Here is a 17,004-nt window from a genome sequence, read left to right on the forward strand (position 1 = left end):
GATAAAAAAATATGTCATTTTTTGTACGTTATTACAAAGTTAAGTCGTACACTGTGTGCATTATTAATAAAAATCTTACGTTACGGACAGTTTTTCCCTGTTAGGGTACCCCTCCGCATCGTCCCATAAGGAACTTCGTTCCAGAAAAAATACAATCTACGCGGGAAATCGTTTATTGGGCAAATCAAATAGTGGATTAATCGCATGAAAATGTACCTTCGGATCACTATTCCGAGTCGAGTTTAAATAGTTGACCCCTTGTCACAGATTACCACGATGACGGAATAATAGAAAAAATACAACTTGCGATGGAGTGTACTATAAACCCCCCTACAGGCCACTATTCTGCGTATTTCTGAAGGATGGTATAGCCGTTATATTAAACGATTGAGAATTAGGCTTCGTGTCTCATAGCTTGTGGCTGCATTTCCATTATGAGGTCAACTAGTTCCTATAATAGCACCAGATGGACTGTGATTTTGTTCATCCGTCTATAAAATTGAAACAGTTCGACTTCTGGTCAGAGACAGTTTCTTTGTAAAATCTATCAACCAATGTGGGTATAGGTACTCCTTCTGTTTGTGAGCTGATTTTTGTTTTGGATTCCTAAAGGAAATTTTATCTAATTCATAATCACCTGCAAGTTTCCTGATGTATGGCCTGTTCAAAGTGCATAGTGTTCACAATAGCTCGGAGTTTCCTTGCCGAGTTGAGGGCCCAGTATGGTGTCATGATTTCCGTTTTGCTTTCGCACGCATCCACCCTGAAATTAAGTCAGTTACTTTAAGGGTTTGTTTGTTACACACAGAAGTTAAACAATATTTCATTAAATTATATTTTTTAGGCAAACGAGCATACGGCCCGCCTGACGGTAAGAGGTTACCGTCGTTCATGGTCGTCAGCAATGCCAGGGGCAGAGCCAAGCGGCTGTCGAAAATATTTTTTATTTTTATTGCTTGGGTGGACGAGCTCACAGCCCACCTGTTAAGTGGTGACTAGAGCCCATAGACATCTACAACGTTAATGCGCCACCCACCTTGAGATATACCACTATAAGTTCTAAGGTATCAGTATAGTTACAATGGCTGCCCCGCCCTTCAAGCCGAAACGCATTACTGCTTCACGACAGAAATAGGCGGAGTGGTGGTACCTACCCGTGCGGATTCACAACAGATCCTACCACCAGTAATTACGCAAATTATAATTTGGCGGGTTCGAATTTTACTACACGATGTTATTCCTTCACCGTGGAAGTCAATCGTGAACATTTGTTAAGTACGTATTCCATTAGAAAAATTGGTACCCGCCTGCGAGATTCGAACACCGCTGCATCGCTGGATACGAATGCACCGGACGTCTTATCCTTTAGGCCACGACGACTTATAAAATTCAAAATTTCAAAAATACTCGTGGAATGTGTTCGAATCTACCAATCAATAAGTCGCACCTTCCGGTACTGTTGACGGCCTGCGCGTCAGGCAATTGTGTGTTCGAGGCCTGTCTGGCGTGACGGAAGTACGAATCCCCAGATGCGTCATGCATATCCGGAACTCCGGGTGCTCTCTTCACTCGGCTGCCGGGCGGCGTCGAAAACGAACCGTACATCCGTTTTATCAACGCTTTGTTCTCGTCTATGAAGGTTTCGATTTGTTCCCTGTAATACGAAATCGTGGTTATTAGATAATTTTTTCTTTATTGCTTAGATGGGTTGACGATCTCACAGCCCATATGTTGTTAAGTGGTTACTGGAGCCCATAGACATCTACAACGTTAATGCGCCACCCACCTTGAGAAATAAGTTCTAAGGTCTCAAGTATAGTTACAACGGCTGCCCTACCCTTCAAACCGAAACACATTACTGCTTCACGGCAGAAATAGGCACAGTGGTGGTACCTACCCGCGCGTACTCACAATAGGTCCTTACCGCCAGTAAAATGATGAATGAGCTCGGACTGGCTAATATTGGATAACGTCGGTTAAAGTTTCATGAGAGAGAGGCAGAGAGAGAGAGAGCGAGAGAATATACTTTATTACACAACAAAACATTTAAAAAACAATCAACAAGCAAATATTGTTATAATAGGATAGGTCTTATACCTAAAAGCGATCACTTCCCGACAACCGTATTATCTAAAGAAATTCTGAAAAGATAAAGATACAGCAAGGTATGTTGCGGTATAGTATAATTCATTATTAAATAGATGAAATTACACAAACGAAAATTCGTTGCTTCAACTTACAAAGGATATGAGTTTCCAGCCGTTGGGCAATACAACTGGTAGTTTCTCTTAACGCACGGCACACCTCTGATTATTTGACCCTGGAGCTCGTATCCGAGAGCTAAAGATAGTGCTGTCCATAAAATCTGGAAAGAGGTTATAACGATTTAGTTCTTACTCAAGATTTTCACTCCCACCTCCCTAGCCAAAAGTTTCTTTCAAAAAAATTTACCGTGGCTGTTAGTTTTTTTTTATCTAGACGTTTTTTAACTATTACGAAATAACTAATATGGTTTAACCAAACAACTTTACGTTAAGTTTTTCTTAAAGAATATAAGGATTACAAATGCTATTTTTGGTTCATTTAATTTCCTTATAAGTATAAATAACGTTTGAAAACTATGAAACCTGTAAAATGAAAAGGAACTATTGAACACCTAATAAATTATTTTAAAAAAGTCCAACACGTTTTTTCCTACACTAATCATACGGCAGTTTGGAAATCCCCTGTTGTATTTTAGTGTAGAAAATCTGAAATTCAATTTTCATATTTTGATGCTAACAAAAACATAACCTGTCCTTTTGCGTTTTTTGAAAGATTAACGTAATAAATTCATTCCGTTTTAGTTTATATCATGACATTTATTCAAAATCCTGACTTTTTTTTAAAAAAAATTGCTTAATTGGCTGGAGGAGCTCATAGACCACCTGGTGTTAAGTGGTTACTGGAGCCCATAGACATCTACAACGTAAACGCGCCACCCACCTTGATATACAAGTTCTAAGGTCTCAGTGTAGTTACAACGGCTGCCCCACCCTTCAAACCGAAACGCATTACTGCTTCACGGCAGAAATAGGCAGGACGGTGGTACCTACCCGCGCGGACTCACAAGGTCCTACCACCAGTACAATGAAGACGATCGACGCATTGATGCTCTCCCCAACTTCGAGCTGAATGTTTGAATTGCTAGATCATCACTCCAAACGCTGGACCCATTAATCAACTCCCCCGTCACCAATATGCCCCGGACGGAACAAAACTTCGAATAAGGTCAGAGGGTAATTCGAACCCAAAGGATGAGGAAAGTAATGAATATCCGGCTGGGTCAGAACTATCTCAACTTGGGAGCACGGTTTTTAATTACTGGCTTCCACTTTACTGTAATCTTTCGCAATTATCAACCACGCGCGAGTGCTATAGTATACCCTATCCACAGTAAAATAGAAGTGTGTATTTATTGAAGTCATTTATGAACAAAAATACTGAAATGCTTGCAAAAACTCACGAATCGAATTACGGTATGACAAACTACCCGAGCGCCTCCGAAGGAGACCTAACAACTCAAGGGTAGCTGCTTCGTGTATGAATCTACTAACACTACCGGATCAGATTCGTGACCCGCTGAGAAGTTTTTTTTTATTGCTTAGACGGGTGCACGAGCTCACAGCCCACCTGGTGTTAAGTGGTTACTGGAGTCCATAGACATCTACAGCGTACATGCGCCACCTACCTTGAGATATAAGTTCTAAGTTTTCAGTACAGTTACAACGGCTGCCCCGCCCTTCAAACCGAAACGCGTTACTGCTTCACGGCAGAAATAGGCGGGGCGGTGGTACCTACCCGTGCGGACTCACAAGAGGTCCTACCACCAGTAATTACGCTAATTATAATTTTGCGAGTTTGATTACGTATAGGATCCGGGGCTTCATAGTCATGAGTATAGGAAGACATAAAACACCGGCATAATTTGTTACAGTTACGTGTTGTTAACGTGATGATGACGAACCAAAAGGAAGTACCTTTCTGACAATGCACAATGAAACAATAGATGTACACAGCTAAACTAACAAGTAATTAACTTACACGGTTATTGAGTTGGATCGACAATAAACGGGTTTTGATTAAGATCTCTCATTATGTTAAGTGAGAAGTTAAAAAAAGTGGGTTAATTTTAATACTATATATTCTGTGCAAATTTTTTTAAACTGTAGAGCAACCTTGTGGCTTCGTGGCTTCTCTATATTCAACAAAGTATACTACTAGAAACTAAAGACTGTGCTTAAAATAGTACCGACTATTTTAACTAGATATTTTACATCAAGACTTTCAATTATGTTCAGCGTAAGAACAAATATATATTTTCTCCAAATAAAAAGCTTTCGAAGATCTACTTTTTAAAATTTTGTTGTAACTGTATAATATACTAAGCAATTTTCAATAAAACATTTTTTTTGTTTATATTAAATGTAATCTTATCGTGTATGTACCTATACTTACACTGAAGCGACTCAATCCAAACACTATATCCGAAAAAAACCGAAATTAACTATTATTAATCCACTCACGTTAAACCAGAACAAATCCATGTCCGCCAAACAATTTGCTTAATTAACACGTCCTGCTTCTCAAAGGTGCGCTAATTAACTGAATGTTCACAAAACAAAAACAATTGACTACCGAAATGAGAGAAAAAAAAAACACTTAACGCAACTCTGACGCACGACGATTTTATATTAGCTGGATAACCGCTGTGAGGGACAAACTTTTTCAGTATACACACATTTATTATAATGTATTCGTATTTAAAGCCTTAGGCCGTGCATGGATAAAAATAAATAAAAATACTTTGCTCATACAGATGAGGGATACGCAAAACGACAATTGCGATTCATAATGGCATACACTACAAAACATATACTCGTTTTGAATATAGAATCTTAGCGTGGAGGGAACGCTTTATCTATATATTAATACGTGAAGCAAAAACTTTGTATCCCTTTTTACGAAAATTGCGCGGACGGAGTAGTATGAAATTTTTCACACTTATAGAGAAGATAGAGAAGAAGTGCACAATGCAAATTTTTTTTTTAAATAATGCGTAAAAGATACGTTAAATCAATAAAGAAAACATTACACACACTACCGTGTATTTGATAAACACACACCCGCATGCGTACTATTTGTTTAATCTCAAACTTTTCTTTGCAGTCTGTCAGTTATAATCTGTCAAATTGAGAATAGATTAAATACTGTTTTCTCTTTTTTTTTTTTTTTTTTTTTTTTTTTTTTTTTTTTTTTTATTGCCTTTGTAGGCAGACGGGCATACGGCCCACCTGATGGTGAGTGGTTACCGTCGCCCATGGACTTCAGCAATGCCAGGGGCAGAGCCAAGCCGCTGCCTACCGCTTAATACTCTCCACAAGCCTCGTTTGAAGAAGGACATGTCATAGCGCTCGGGAAACACCGTGGAGGGGAGCTCATTCCATAGCCGGATGGTACGTGGCAAAAAAGATCTCTGGAAACGCACTGTGGATGACCGCAGTGGCTCCAGGTAGTATGGATGAACTCTACTCCGGTGGCGGGCGGTGCGATGGTAAAAACGAGATGCTGGTATCATCTCGAACAATTCCTCAGAGCACTCCCCATGGAACATACGGTACAAAATACAGAGGGAACCGAAGTCCCTCCGCAGACCCAGAGGCTCCAAACGATCCGAGAGAATGGGATTATCGACAATCCGAACGGCCCTCCTCTGTATGGAGTCAAATGGAAGAAGCTGGTATTTGGGAGCCCCAGCCCAGAGATGGGAGCAGTACTCCATGCGAGGCCGGACTTGTGCTTTATAAAGCAAAAGTCTTTGTCCAGGCGTGAAGTACCGCTTCGCTCTGTTGAGGACTCCCAGCATTTTGGACGCCAACTTGGCTTTGCCTTCCAAATGACTCCGAAACTGGACATCGCTCGAAATGTCGACCCCAAGTATCCCGATACTCTCGGAAGGTTGCAGGGATACTCCTTGGAATTGCGGCGCCATGACAAAGGGGTCCTTCTTCGCAGTGAACGCGCAAACTTGTGTCTTTATCGGGTTGAATTGAACCAAGTTCAATTCACCCCATTCGGAGACTCGCCCCAGAGAGTTCTCCACTTCAGACACAAGTTTTGATCGTCTCTCTTGCACCACGCTCCGAGAGAGACTCTGATGGCCGATATATCGCGCATCCCCCGTGCTGTCATCTGCATAGCAATGCATGCCATCAATAGACAGCATGTCATTGATATACAGGATGAAAAGCGTGGGGGAGAGCACCGAACCTTGTGGAACGCCAGCGTTAATGGTCATGGTATCAGAACAGTCACCGTCTACAACGACCGTGATGCTCCGCCCATCCAAAAAGCTAGCGATCCACTTGCAGAGACCCTCGGGGATTCCGTAAGATGGTAACTTCGATAGAAGTGCCCTATGCCAGACCCTGTCGAAGGCCTTCGCGATATCAAGGCTCACAGCAAGAGCCTCGCCCTTGCTTTCCAAGGCTTCAGCCCACCTGTGAGTAAGGTATACAAGAAGATCGCCAGCTGAGCGACCGTGACGGAAACCGTACTGTCGGTCACTGATCAGCTGGCGATCCTCCAGATACTTCAGGAGTTGTATATTAATTATTCGCTCCATCACCTTGGAAAGCAAGGAAGTTATCGCGATAGGCCTATAGCTCGATGGGTCCGACCGGTCACCCTTCTTGGGGATAGGGTGGACGTGGGCAGTCTTCCATGAAGACGGAACCCTGTTAGTGCAATAAGAGAGGCGATACAAACGCGTTAGCGCAGGCGTCAGCTCAGGGGCGCACGTTTTCAGAACCACTGCAGGGATGCCGTCTGGCCCGCTCGACTTATGGACGTCCAGGAGTCGGAGTTCCCGCCTGACTGCACACTGTGTAAAGCAGATCTCGGGCAGGGAACTATCACACCGGAGGATGTTCGGTGGTGTGGCACCCCCGTCGTCCACAGTCGAGTTCGAGGCGAAGAGTTTGACCAGAAGGTCAGCCTTCTCTTTCGCACTATGGGCCAGACTGTCATCGGACTTGCGTAGTGGTGGGAGACTAGACCTGCAAAAGTTTCCTTCTGCAGCTTTGGCGAGCGACCAGAAAGCACGGCTCCCAGAGGGATAGCTCTTCAGTCGCTCGCCAATTCTAGCAACGTGCTCCGACTTCGCCTTGGCAATAACCTTCTTGTAGGACCTGGAAGCGGCGTTATATTTCCGCCTTTCCTCTGAGATGTTAGGGTCCTGACGTCTCCTGGCATTATCCCATGCCACGTATGCGGACCGCTTGAGGTGTGCAGCATCCCTGCTGGCATTGTTATACCAGGGTCTGCTGCGACCCCCAACGGGCACTTCAGAGGAGGGAATAAACAATTCCATCCCCTGGAGCACCACGTCTTTAAGACGGTCCGCACAGACGTCAGGATCAGCAGAGGAAAAGCAGAACCGCCCCCATGGGTAGGATGCGTAAAATTCACGCAATCCATCCCAATCTGCTGACATATACCGCCAAACTCTTCGATACCCGGTCGTCGTTCGACGATCAGGACGAGAGAGTGGAACGGCAGCACGAATAAGGCAGTGATCAGACGATCCAAGCGGAGCGTCGACCACCACACTGTATCCGGCCGGATCTGTGGTCAGCAGAAGGTCCAACAAAGAAGGCTCGTGCCCCTCGATATCTGGGACACGGGTGGGCTGTGTCACCAGCTGGGAGAAGCCGTAGGCCAAGGCGAAATCGTAGGCAGTCCGACCCGGGAGGTCAGTGGTTCTGGACCCCAACCACTCTTGGTGGTGAGCGTTAAAGTCTCCAAGAACCACCACCTCCGCAGATGGGTACTGCTCAAGCACGCGGTTAGTCCCCTCTTGCACATGCTCAAACAGAGCTGAACCTGCATCACTGCTGTGGGACCTGTACAGGCACGCGTAGATTCGGCTACGGCCCCCGTGATCTACGCGCAGCCACAAGAGGGACAGGTCCCGTTGTTCGAGGCCCCGAAGACGGCGACAACAGACATCAGCCCGGACGAATACGCACACCCCGGCTTTACGCAGGAAGTTGTGCTCCAATACGTAGCCGGGGTATTCAAGGTATGAGGTATCATCCGGAGCAGATATCTGCGTCTCCGTTAAAAAAAGCAGGGCAGGCTGCGCCGTCTCAAGGTGGTGGTGTACGGCGTCAAGGTTGCTATGTAGGCCCCTGACATTGCTGAAATCCACATTAAATGTGGAATGGGGAGCCGCCTGTAAAACCCTTTTCTTTTTTTTCGACTTCATTAAGTTGTTATATTTCGGGAGAGTAGGATTAGGAGAGGTAGGATGTTAGAGGTGAGATCGAGGCAACACCTGAATGAAGCGCGGAACATAGTACGTGCTCGACCACGGGTTGCGTGAGAGACTGACGCAGGGCATGGAAGGGCCCCCAGTCCACTCTGCGTGCGATCGCCGGGATCCACTCCGGTCTCCGACTCCGGCACGACGACCGCACGGCAGAATTTTACACCGGTTGGCGGGACAGCTTCCCGGGGCGGAGTTTAGTAGAGACACCCGGGTTCAGGTCCCCTACTGACCGGCGGGCGGCAGCGGATACCGTTTCACTGGGTCTCCCTATACCCCCGTCAAACAATCACGCCCCGCGAGTTCGCACGCACGTCTGCTCCGCAAGTTCCAGGCGTAACCAAGACTCACCCCCAACAAGGAAGGGGAAAGGGAAGGGATAGAACTGGCTCTCCAACCCACACGCCGGAACACAGCTAGGCTATTTGGCGGCGGATTCTAGTTGGAGGGTGGTCGCCAGCCAGTCGGACTAAGTCCTACCACCGGTTATGTTTTCGGCTCCCGTTTAGCACCACCCAGGGGTCACTTGTAGGGAATCGCGGGTTAAACCTACGGAAGCGGGAAGCACCAACCCCCAAATTTATTATTATTAATATTTGTCTAAAGTGTAATCTTGACGAAATCTGTGATTAAATAAGTTTAATAAATAGTCCTTGACAATAAAATCATAATAGTGTACAAACTTATAATTTCCATTAGTTATAGTCGAATTTCGACTACCAGGGGACCACTAGTCATATTTAAACGTTGTTAGCTCGTAAGTGTATTTCAAGTGAATTAAAAGAGGATTTACGTTACGCAATGCCAAACGGAAAACTGGATCGGGTCATTAATAATTTAGCAAGCGCTTGTTATTTAGCAATACAAAAGCCATACAGTATATTTTAGATGCAACTGTGTCAATAACCTTGCATGAAACGAAACATATTTACATATTTTTGTCGACAAAAAAGTATAATTGAGAAGCGTGAAGGCGTCCGCAGTTGACTCCTGGCGCCGTATCTTGATAATGTGATTTATGAACTTCGATGTTGATATGATATTCGATATGATGCACATTTCAATTCTCGATTTGCAATAACAATTCCGGCGAGTAACTTGAAATTGCTGAAGGCTTATTGCGATTCTGATGATAATTGATTTATTTTATTAAGTCGTTTTATCGATCTCTTACCCCATCTGGGTCAGTTAAGATATTTTGGCGCGTTAACGATTGTAAGGACAAAACCAATTAAATTCTTCTTTTCTTTTCTCCACCTTATCCTACTAGGTGGGGTCGGCACAGCTAATTTTTCTCTTCGATTCTCTTCTATCAGCCGTTATCTCAACACTCACTCCTCTTTTTCTCCTATCGTCATTCACACAATCCATCCAAGTCTTCTTCGGTCGACCTCTTCCCCCTCTACCTCTAAAACTCTAAACCCAATTAAATTATCAACAAACATTACTTTATTGCCATTATTATTACTATATTTATTAAAGTCTTATTAATCAAATATACATATATTTAAATATGGATTAAAAATATTATCTTTCAAAAACTTATAAAAAAATCGATTGCTGCTGGTGGCGGTGTCTACTACACAAGCCATACACATACATAGCCTCCTCACAATACGCGCCCTATCAAGGATAGCTACTTTTTGTACAACACTCTGGCGGTAGGACCTCTTGTGAGTCCGCACGGGTAGGTACCACCACCCTGCCTATTTCTACCGTGAAGCAGTAATGCGTTTCGATTTGAAGGGCGGGACAGCCGTCGTAACTCTACTGAGACCTTAGAACTTATATCTCAAGGTGGGTGGCGCATTTACGTCGTAGATGTCTATGGGCTCCAGTAACCACTTAACACCAGGTGGGCTGTGAGCTCGTCCACCGATCAAAGCAATAAATATAAAAAAACTCATATCCCTGATGGATAACGAAAGTTTCTTAAGGTGTTGGTCGAAATTTTTCGCTATCAAACCTTGCACGGACACAACTGTCGGAAAAATGATGGTTAAATCAACATTCCACACGGCGATAGCCTCGAGGCAAGCTCTAATGGTTTTTATTAATTTGCCCTTTTCTACCTTTTGTTTTATTTTTCTTTATATTTTTTTTTGTACATACTTATTGCCAACAATAGATGTATACGTAATTTATTTATTTAAATTATAATTATTAGTTTCTTGGCAACATTAGTGTTACAACATCAATAGACGCGATCACGTATATTTGCGGTTTTCGCTCACTTATTTATTGGCAAGCGTACGAACCGATAAGTGAATCGTTAAGAATCATTTTACATATTTACATAACGTGTTCATGGTTTGACCGAAATTCATGCGATGCGATGCCCTCTTTCCTTTTCGCAATAAGAGGATCAGATTCCAAACACCAACAAACCTCGTCTTGTCTTGTAATATGTATTAGCATACACGTAAACAAACATTATCAATTCACACGTTTTAGGTTCCACACTTAGCAACTGCGAAATTTATAAGTATTGCAAATGCGTTTATGAATTGAGATCTTTAAAAGCTCAGCACAGTTTGTACCTACAAAATCTGCAGAATTATATTTTCAATAAATCATTGGCTTGTTCGAATTAGGTTCTAAAATATCGAGATGCACTTAGGAGCAATCGGCAACAAGGCTTCAAATTAAAATGGAGTAGGAAAATTATATTACTGGTGGTAGGTAGAATAAAAACCTTGAGACGAGAGTTCTAAGTATTAAACCCTCAAACCGTTATGCATGATTGCTTCGCGATCGAAATAGGCAGGAAGGATTGTACAATACATCTCATCCGTAAACACAATTAGTTCCCCTCTAAGACGTACATAATGAAACGCTATTTTGATTATCCGATTATGTACATATTTGATTTTACAAAAATAAATCTCAAAGTTCCTAAAATTATTATTGGTTAATATAAATTGTTGACAAGTTAAAAGATCGCGCTTCAGTCCTGACAGCAACCACGAATTATAATGAATCTGCGTAGAAACCAGTCATTCTGCGGCTAATTTGTTACTTCGAATGCAGTGGGCGAAACCGCGAATGCTCTGTATCGACCGTCTGTTACAAATTATGCCTCGATTCACTCCACGTAGTCGTAAAACGTGACATTTTCTGAGTTGAGAACTTAGCTTTAGTCGAACTCGTAATCTCCACGTGTACACTGCAGTGTCACTGTTTATTTATTTATTTTTTGACAATTTGTTTCTACCGTGATATTAGCAGATCGTTTCGTAACATTTTTACAGTAATTTCACAAACGATCGCGGATCCTATCGAAAAATTTAATGCTCAGTAAGAACACAGAATAAAAAATTATAATGCATTGCAATTCCCGGTTCCCACAATACGCTCATAATGGAATAACTAAACAGCGTCACGAACGTCCAACTTCATGCGAAAGGGAAATTTTAATAATATTAAAATTCTAAACCTACGTGTGCATTTACCTAACAATCGAGGTGAATGTTCGGAGACTTCACGGCAGTTAGAATTATAAGGCGCAGTGACAGCGAGAATCTTAAAATTCGATCACGTTCAGAATCATCTGGCCTACGCGTGTGAGTCAGTTAAGCTTGATCGGACGTTTCCTGCGGGCCTACGCTGTCGCAATGCTAATCAGCCTTCGATTCTATGATAATACTAGCTGTCGGAAATGTAGTGCGAATTATACGGCCATTATCGTTGTACGTTTTAACAGTTGACAAAATTTAGAATCATCACATTTAAAGTTGGTTATTTGAAATTATTAAACAAAAATGTATGTACTGTTTTCAATGTTTTTGAGACCGGTTGTGGGAAGTTTTATATTCGAAACTTTTATGTTGATTCGTTTTGATTGGTGGCTTTGAGTTAAACAGACCTAAAATGGTAGACTATAATACTTAGAGTGGCCATAAGGAAAAAATGCGGTTTCGCGAAATATGGAACTGGAAAAAATATACTTCTTCTCGTAGACAATGCTCATATTTTTTGAGGTGTCTTATGTAAATTTAATGAAATTCCACTATGCAGCAAAATTTGGGATAATTATGATGAAGTAATCAATTTCGCAAGTATCTAAATGAAATTGTCAAAGTCACGACGTACAAACAAAAAATCGTAAACGTTTATTTGTCGATGATTTGTACAGAATGTAATAGGCATTGATCGCGGCGCTGGCTACGTTGTGTAATTCATCAACACTACTTTACTTGAAATCAAAGATAATATTATTATAATCACGGCGCTCTACCTATAACTTAAGAAATAATAAATTTTTGTTGGTTATGTGAGCATTCTGAATTTGAAAATATTAAAATATATTCTTACTTACTTAACCTATTTCTTTCGTCCACATCCTTACCAGTAAATCAAGTTAAATTGAACACAGGCTTTGTTCATTTTGGTAAATCTCGAGCCTACGCATTATTTTAAAGTGGCAACAGCACTTAAGTTTTGTGAATTCCTAAACCGACTTGCTGACCTGTTTGGTCCTTTATCCATATTTGACATTTCGTAGAATTAATGACATTTGATTATAAAGTAATCGGCTTAGCATCGATCGCATCAGGAAGTTGTAATTCAAATGCACATTTAACACAAACGACTCGGGGTCAGAATGTTTTAAAAGACAATATAAATAAATACATTTGAATACGAATGCACACCTGGTGTTTTAATTAGGAAAAAATCTTGATTTAATATTAAAATAGCCGAGCAATAAATACTTTGATTTTACCGGTAGATGAATTTGCAAAATAAAGTTTCGTTTGTTGTTTTTCTGTATTTAACTATTGCTCACGAAAAATAGGATTACACAAACAAATTAATAGATAAAAATTATTAACCATTTTACCGTGTTTCTGCCGCAAAGTAACACTGCTCTCGAACTTGATCAGTAGAGAGCTCAAATATATTAAGTGTATAATCTATGGTAGAGAGGCTATATGTCACACAAGTGAGTGGTCGTATTCACATTTTTATGTCTATGGTTTCCGATAACCACTTAAGCACCAGGTGGGCAGTGAATTAGTGCCCATCAACAATATATAGAGCATAAAAAACAATTCTGTTTCGTAATCTAATAGTGTCTACCTAGTGTATCAATTTTGAATGTGGCGGTCGCCATTATATAACGCAAGATATTTGACAGATTTGCCTGAATTTCGCTTACGACATTTTCAAGATAAGCTTGCATGTACATACATATGTATGCGATTTCCGAACAACAACATTTGGACCGTCAATCTACCGAGCAATATCACCAGCTAGGCGGAAGATCTTCCCTTTGTCATAAAACCTACCACATTGAATTTAATTTGTATCAGTGATTAGTTATTAGCTTAATTATTTAGGGTTAGACTTGTTTTGCATGAAACCGTATCGTTATTTTTTTTCTATATTATTGAAAATTATTTTTTAACTATACTTAACTACAGGCTCATTTATATCTACTCGTTCATATAAGCTAATCATTTGTATGTATGTGTGGAGTATATAATGGAAGACATTTTCAGCTTACATAACAATAATATCTCTTCTATATCGTTCCCACACTACTGAGGATCGCGACCACATGCGACAATAATATGGCCAGTAGTTATTTCATTAGAAAAAGTAATATCTGTCTGCGGGATTCGAGCACCAACACAGTCAAATCGTTTGATACGAATGCACCGGGCCTCTTATCCTTTAAGTCACTTTTTTTCATTTTTTTCCTGCCTAAGCTGATGGTCTAGAGAGACCATGTCAGCATCACCGGGCTAGTAGGTGAGCTCACGGCGCTCAAACCTAACGATGTTGCTAACACGAACCCTAGCAAGAGCCGTGCTTCGTAGAATCTACCACCAGATCGGAAACGCGGCCCACTTAGAAGATCAGGCGAGAAACTCAGTGGGCTAATTTAAGTCATGACGATTTCACACGACTCACTACGTTGTAAGCTGTTACCAGAATTCATAAACAGTATCGGCTGATCTACCAATGGCATAAAAATACGAAACAGGGCCTATACAGTTTTGCGTCCCCGTTCCTATCGAATAATGTATTTAACGGCCGTCTGGTGTAGTGGTAAGTGACATGGTCACTACACAAGGGGGTCGCGGGTTCGAATCCCGCCAAGGGAAGATATTTATATGATAAATATAAAATGTCTTTCCCAGGGTTATGGATGTATATTATATATATATATATATATATATATGTATGTGTATAATAAAAATCTTACATTTATTTCCGTTATCTGGTACCTGTAACACAAGTTCTTTACGAACTTAGCACGGGACCAGTTAACGTGGCGTGTTCGTTGGTAAATATATATTTATTTATTATTTATTTTAATTATTTAATATAATCTCACCGGTATTTGGTAGAAGGATCCATTGTTGACTGTCTTATAGGAAGTTAGGGGAACGACCGGCACTGATCCGTTTCGTAGAAGTATCGGACCTTGTAGCGGCGTCACAGCAGGTTGACCTGAAATAGAAAATAAAATTTTATTGCCACCGAACTTCTGGTAAGTGGTTTTTTACTGGTGGCAGGACCTCTTGTGAGTCCGCACGGGTAGGTACCACCACCCTGCCTATTTCTGCCGTGAAGCAGTAATGCGTTTCGGTTTAAAGGGTGGGGCAGCCGTTGTAACTATAGTTGAGACCTTAGAACTTATATCTCAAGGTGGGTGGGTGGCGGCATTTACGTTAAAGATGTCTATGAGCTCCAGTAATCACTTAACACCAGGTGGGCTGTGAGCTCGTCCATCTATCTACGCAACAAACAAAAAAAAAAAAAATCTGAAAACATTTAACCCGACAGAGAGATTTGACTGGCTAGCAATCATATGACTCCAACTCTTCAGGCCGACTGGTATTACATTCTCATGATAGATAGCACACCTCAGTCTTCTCTTTGTTTTACAATAAAATACGTCCTCCTCAAACTCATTGAGTTTCACGTCAGATGCTCTCAGTGAGTCGTGATTTCGATTGAGTGGTAGATTCGGCACTGCTATTACTAGGGCAGATGCTAACACATTCTTTCAGGCTTAGTCTCGTGAACTCGCCCATCAGTCTTTGAGAAGCCAGAATAGCCTCTCGAGGCTCCTCGACTGAGACAATGACGTTGTTTTCTCAGTTGGCAGTGTCATAACAACAGATTAATTATAATCTTGCCCGCCATTCTAGACTACGACTAATAGAAGAAAAAAACAACCGCCCTTAGTTCTGTTCTTTAGTAAAGGTTGTCAATAATCACGAATGTTCATATCCTTTCTACGGCAGTGTGATCCTTCTTGTCGTTCTAAAGGCGTGAAGGCGGCTATTCCGGTGTAACTAAGGATTCGACCCAACAGCGTGGTTTGTGTGAGTTTTTTAACGTGCTCCATAGCGTAAAAGTAAAATTGGTATGCAGTTGGAATAGCGCCCCTAGTGGCAAACGTAAGTAAAGTTCCAACTGCATACAAATTTGAGTTAACTTTTACGCTATCGAGAACGTTTAAATAAAGCTCGCACTAAGCAAACAGAGTCTTTTTTACTTTCATTTATCTATAGTTAACCAAACGTCAGTCTTGAGCACGTCAGTCTGTTTGTCGAAACTAATAATGAAAACGTAAGTGATTCAAGGAACGCACGTCGGCTTTCTGATTTGAATATTTTTGCACTCCACAGTGAGAACGCTGCAGTATTATCAACGAGTCTGCTACCTTTATCTCACCTACATAACGTTACGCAATACGTTCAACTCGAAACACAATGCGTCACCCTTAAGAAGCCGATTGCGAAATCGCTTGTCTCCCAAGCTGATAGGTGAAACCTTTTTTATATTCTGCGACATACCCACGCAAGTTACGGCCCTACCATTTGTTTATTGGCTTTCGAGTTTATTTTTGCATCAAATAATCGTGCTTATCTTACCAGGTGTCACAATACAATGTTTTTTAGCTTCGAAAATTCTCCAGTCGATACTTAGTGTCGTGGTTCCTACTAGAAAATGTTGGTCCGGTTGCATCGGAATAGAACAAACGCCTATTCCGACTCAGACTCAAAAGTCAAGATATAATGGCGGAGACGGCACCGCGGCGAGCCAATCGATACATCGCTAGTAGCCGTCAAAGATACCGTAATATTTTAAAGAAATGGTATTTAGAAATTAAATAAAAAATAATGCTAACTACATATATATTCAAATAAAAAGGCTTAGAAATTATCTACGTTTTTCTCTTCGTTTTTTGTTTGATATAGGTAATTGAGTTTTTTTTTTAATAATTGAGATTCAACTGCATCACACATATTTTGAACTAAATTCGCAAATATTTGCATTTTGTTTTGAAGCTATTCATAAAATGCTTTATACGTAGCATTCATAGCAATTAGATTTGTTATAGATTTTATGGTAGCATTAAGCTAAAATTACTTTGTTGTTATGATATGGAAGTTGGAAATAAAATCGACAAACAAACGGTAGGGGTAAGTTCAACGCACTATTTGCAGCTGTGAACTGACATTGACATAATAACTATGATTAAAATCTTTTTGGGTTAAGTCGTGAATTTAAATTTAATGCCATGTCAGTAATTTAGCCTGAAACATAGTGTTTAGAGCAAGACCTTGTTATTTGCATAGCAAAATTCGCAATTGGCTACCAATTTTACGAATAAC

At 41.2% G+C, this 17,004-nt stretch overlaps 1 protein-coding gene and 1 long non-coding RNA gene across 2 annotated transcripts in view; both read right to left on the bottom strand.

Moving 5' to 3' along the window:
- The window catches only part of LOC134201184 (uncharacterized), a 69,327-nt gene that overhangs the window by 27,514 nt on the left and 24,809 nt on the right, over positions 1–17,004 (bottom strand). The gene's annotated exons all lie outside the window — the stretch shown is intronic.
- LOC101743559 (protein spaetzle 3) overlaps positions 1–17,004 on the bottom strand; it is a 49,076-nt gene that overhangs the window by 1,174 nt on the left and 30,898 nt on the right. The window contains exons 3-6 of the mRNA XM_012695233.3: positions 14,712–14,827; positions 2,241–2,365; positions 1,448–1,654; positions 638–763 (exon numbers count right to left, since the gene is read on the bottom strand). Coding sequence (XP_012550687.1) covers positions 638–763; positions 1,448–1,654; positions 2,241–2,365; positions 14,712–14,827 — 574 coding nt within the window. The remainder of the gene's footprint in view (positions 1–637; positions 764–1,447; positions 1,655–2,240; positions 2,366–14,711; positions 14,828–17,004) is intronic.

Source organism: Bombyx mori, chromosome 3, assembly GCF_030269925.1.
Source record: "Bombyx mori chromosome 3, ASM3026992v2".
NCBI lineage: Eukaryota > Metazoa > Arthropoda > Insecta > Lepidoptera > Bombycidae > Bombyx > Bombyx mori.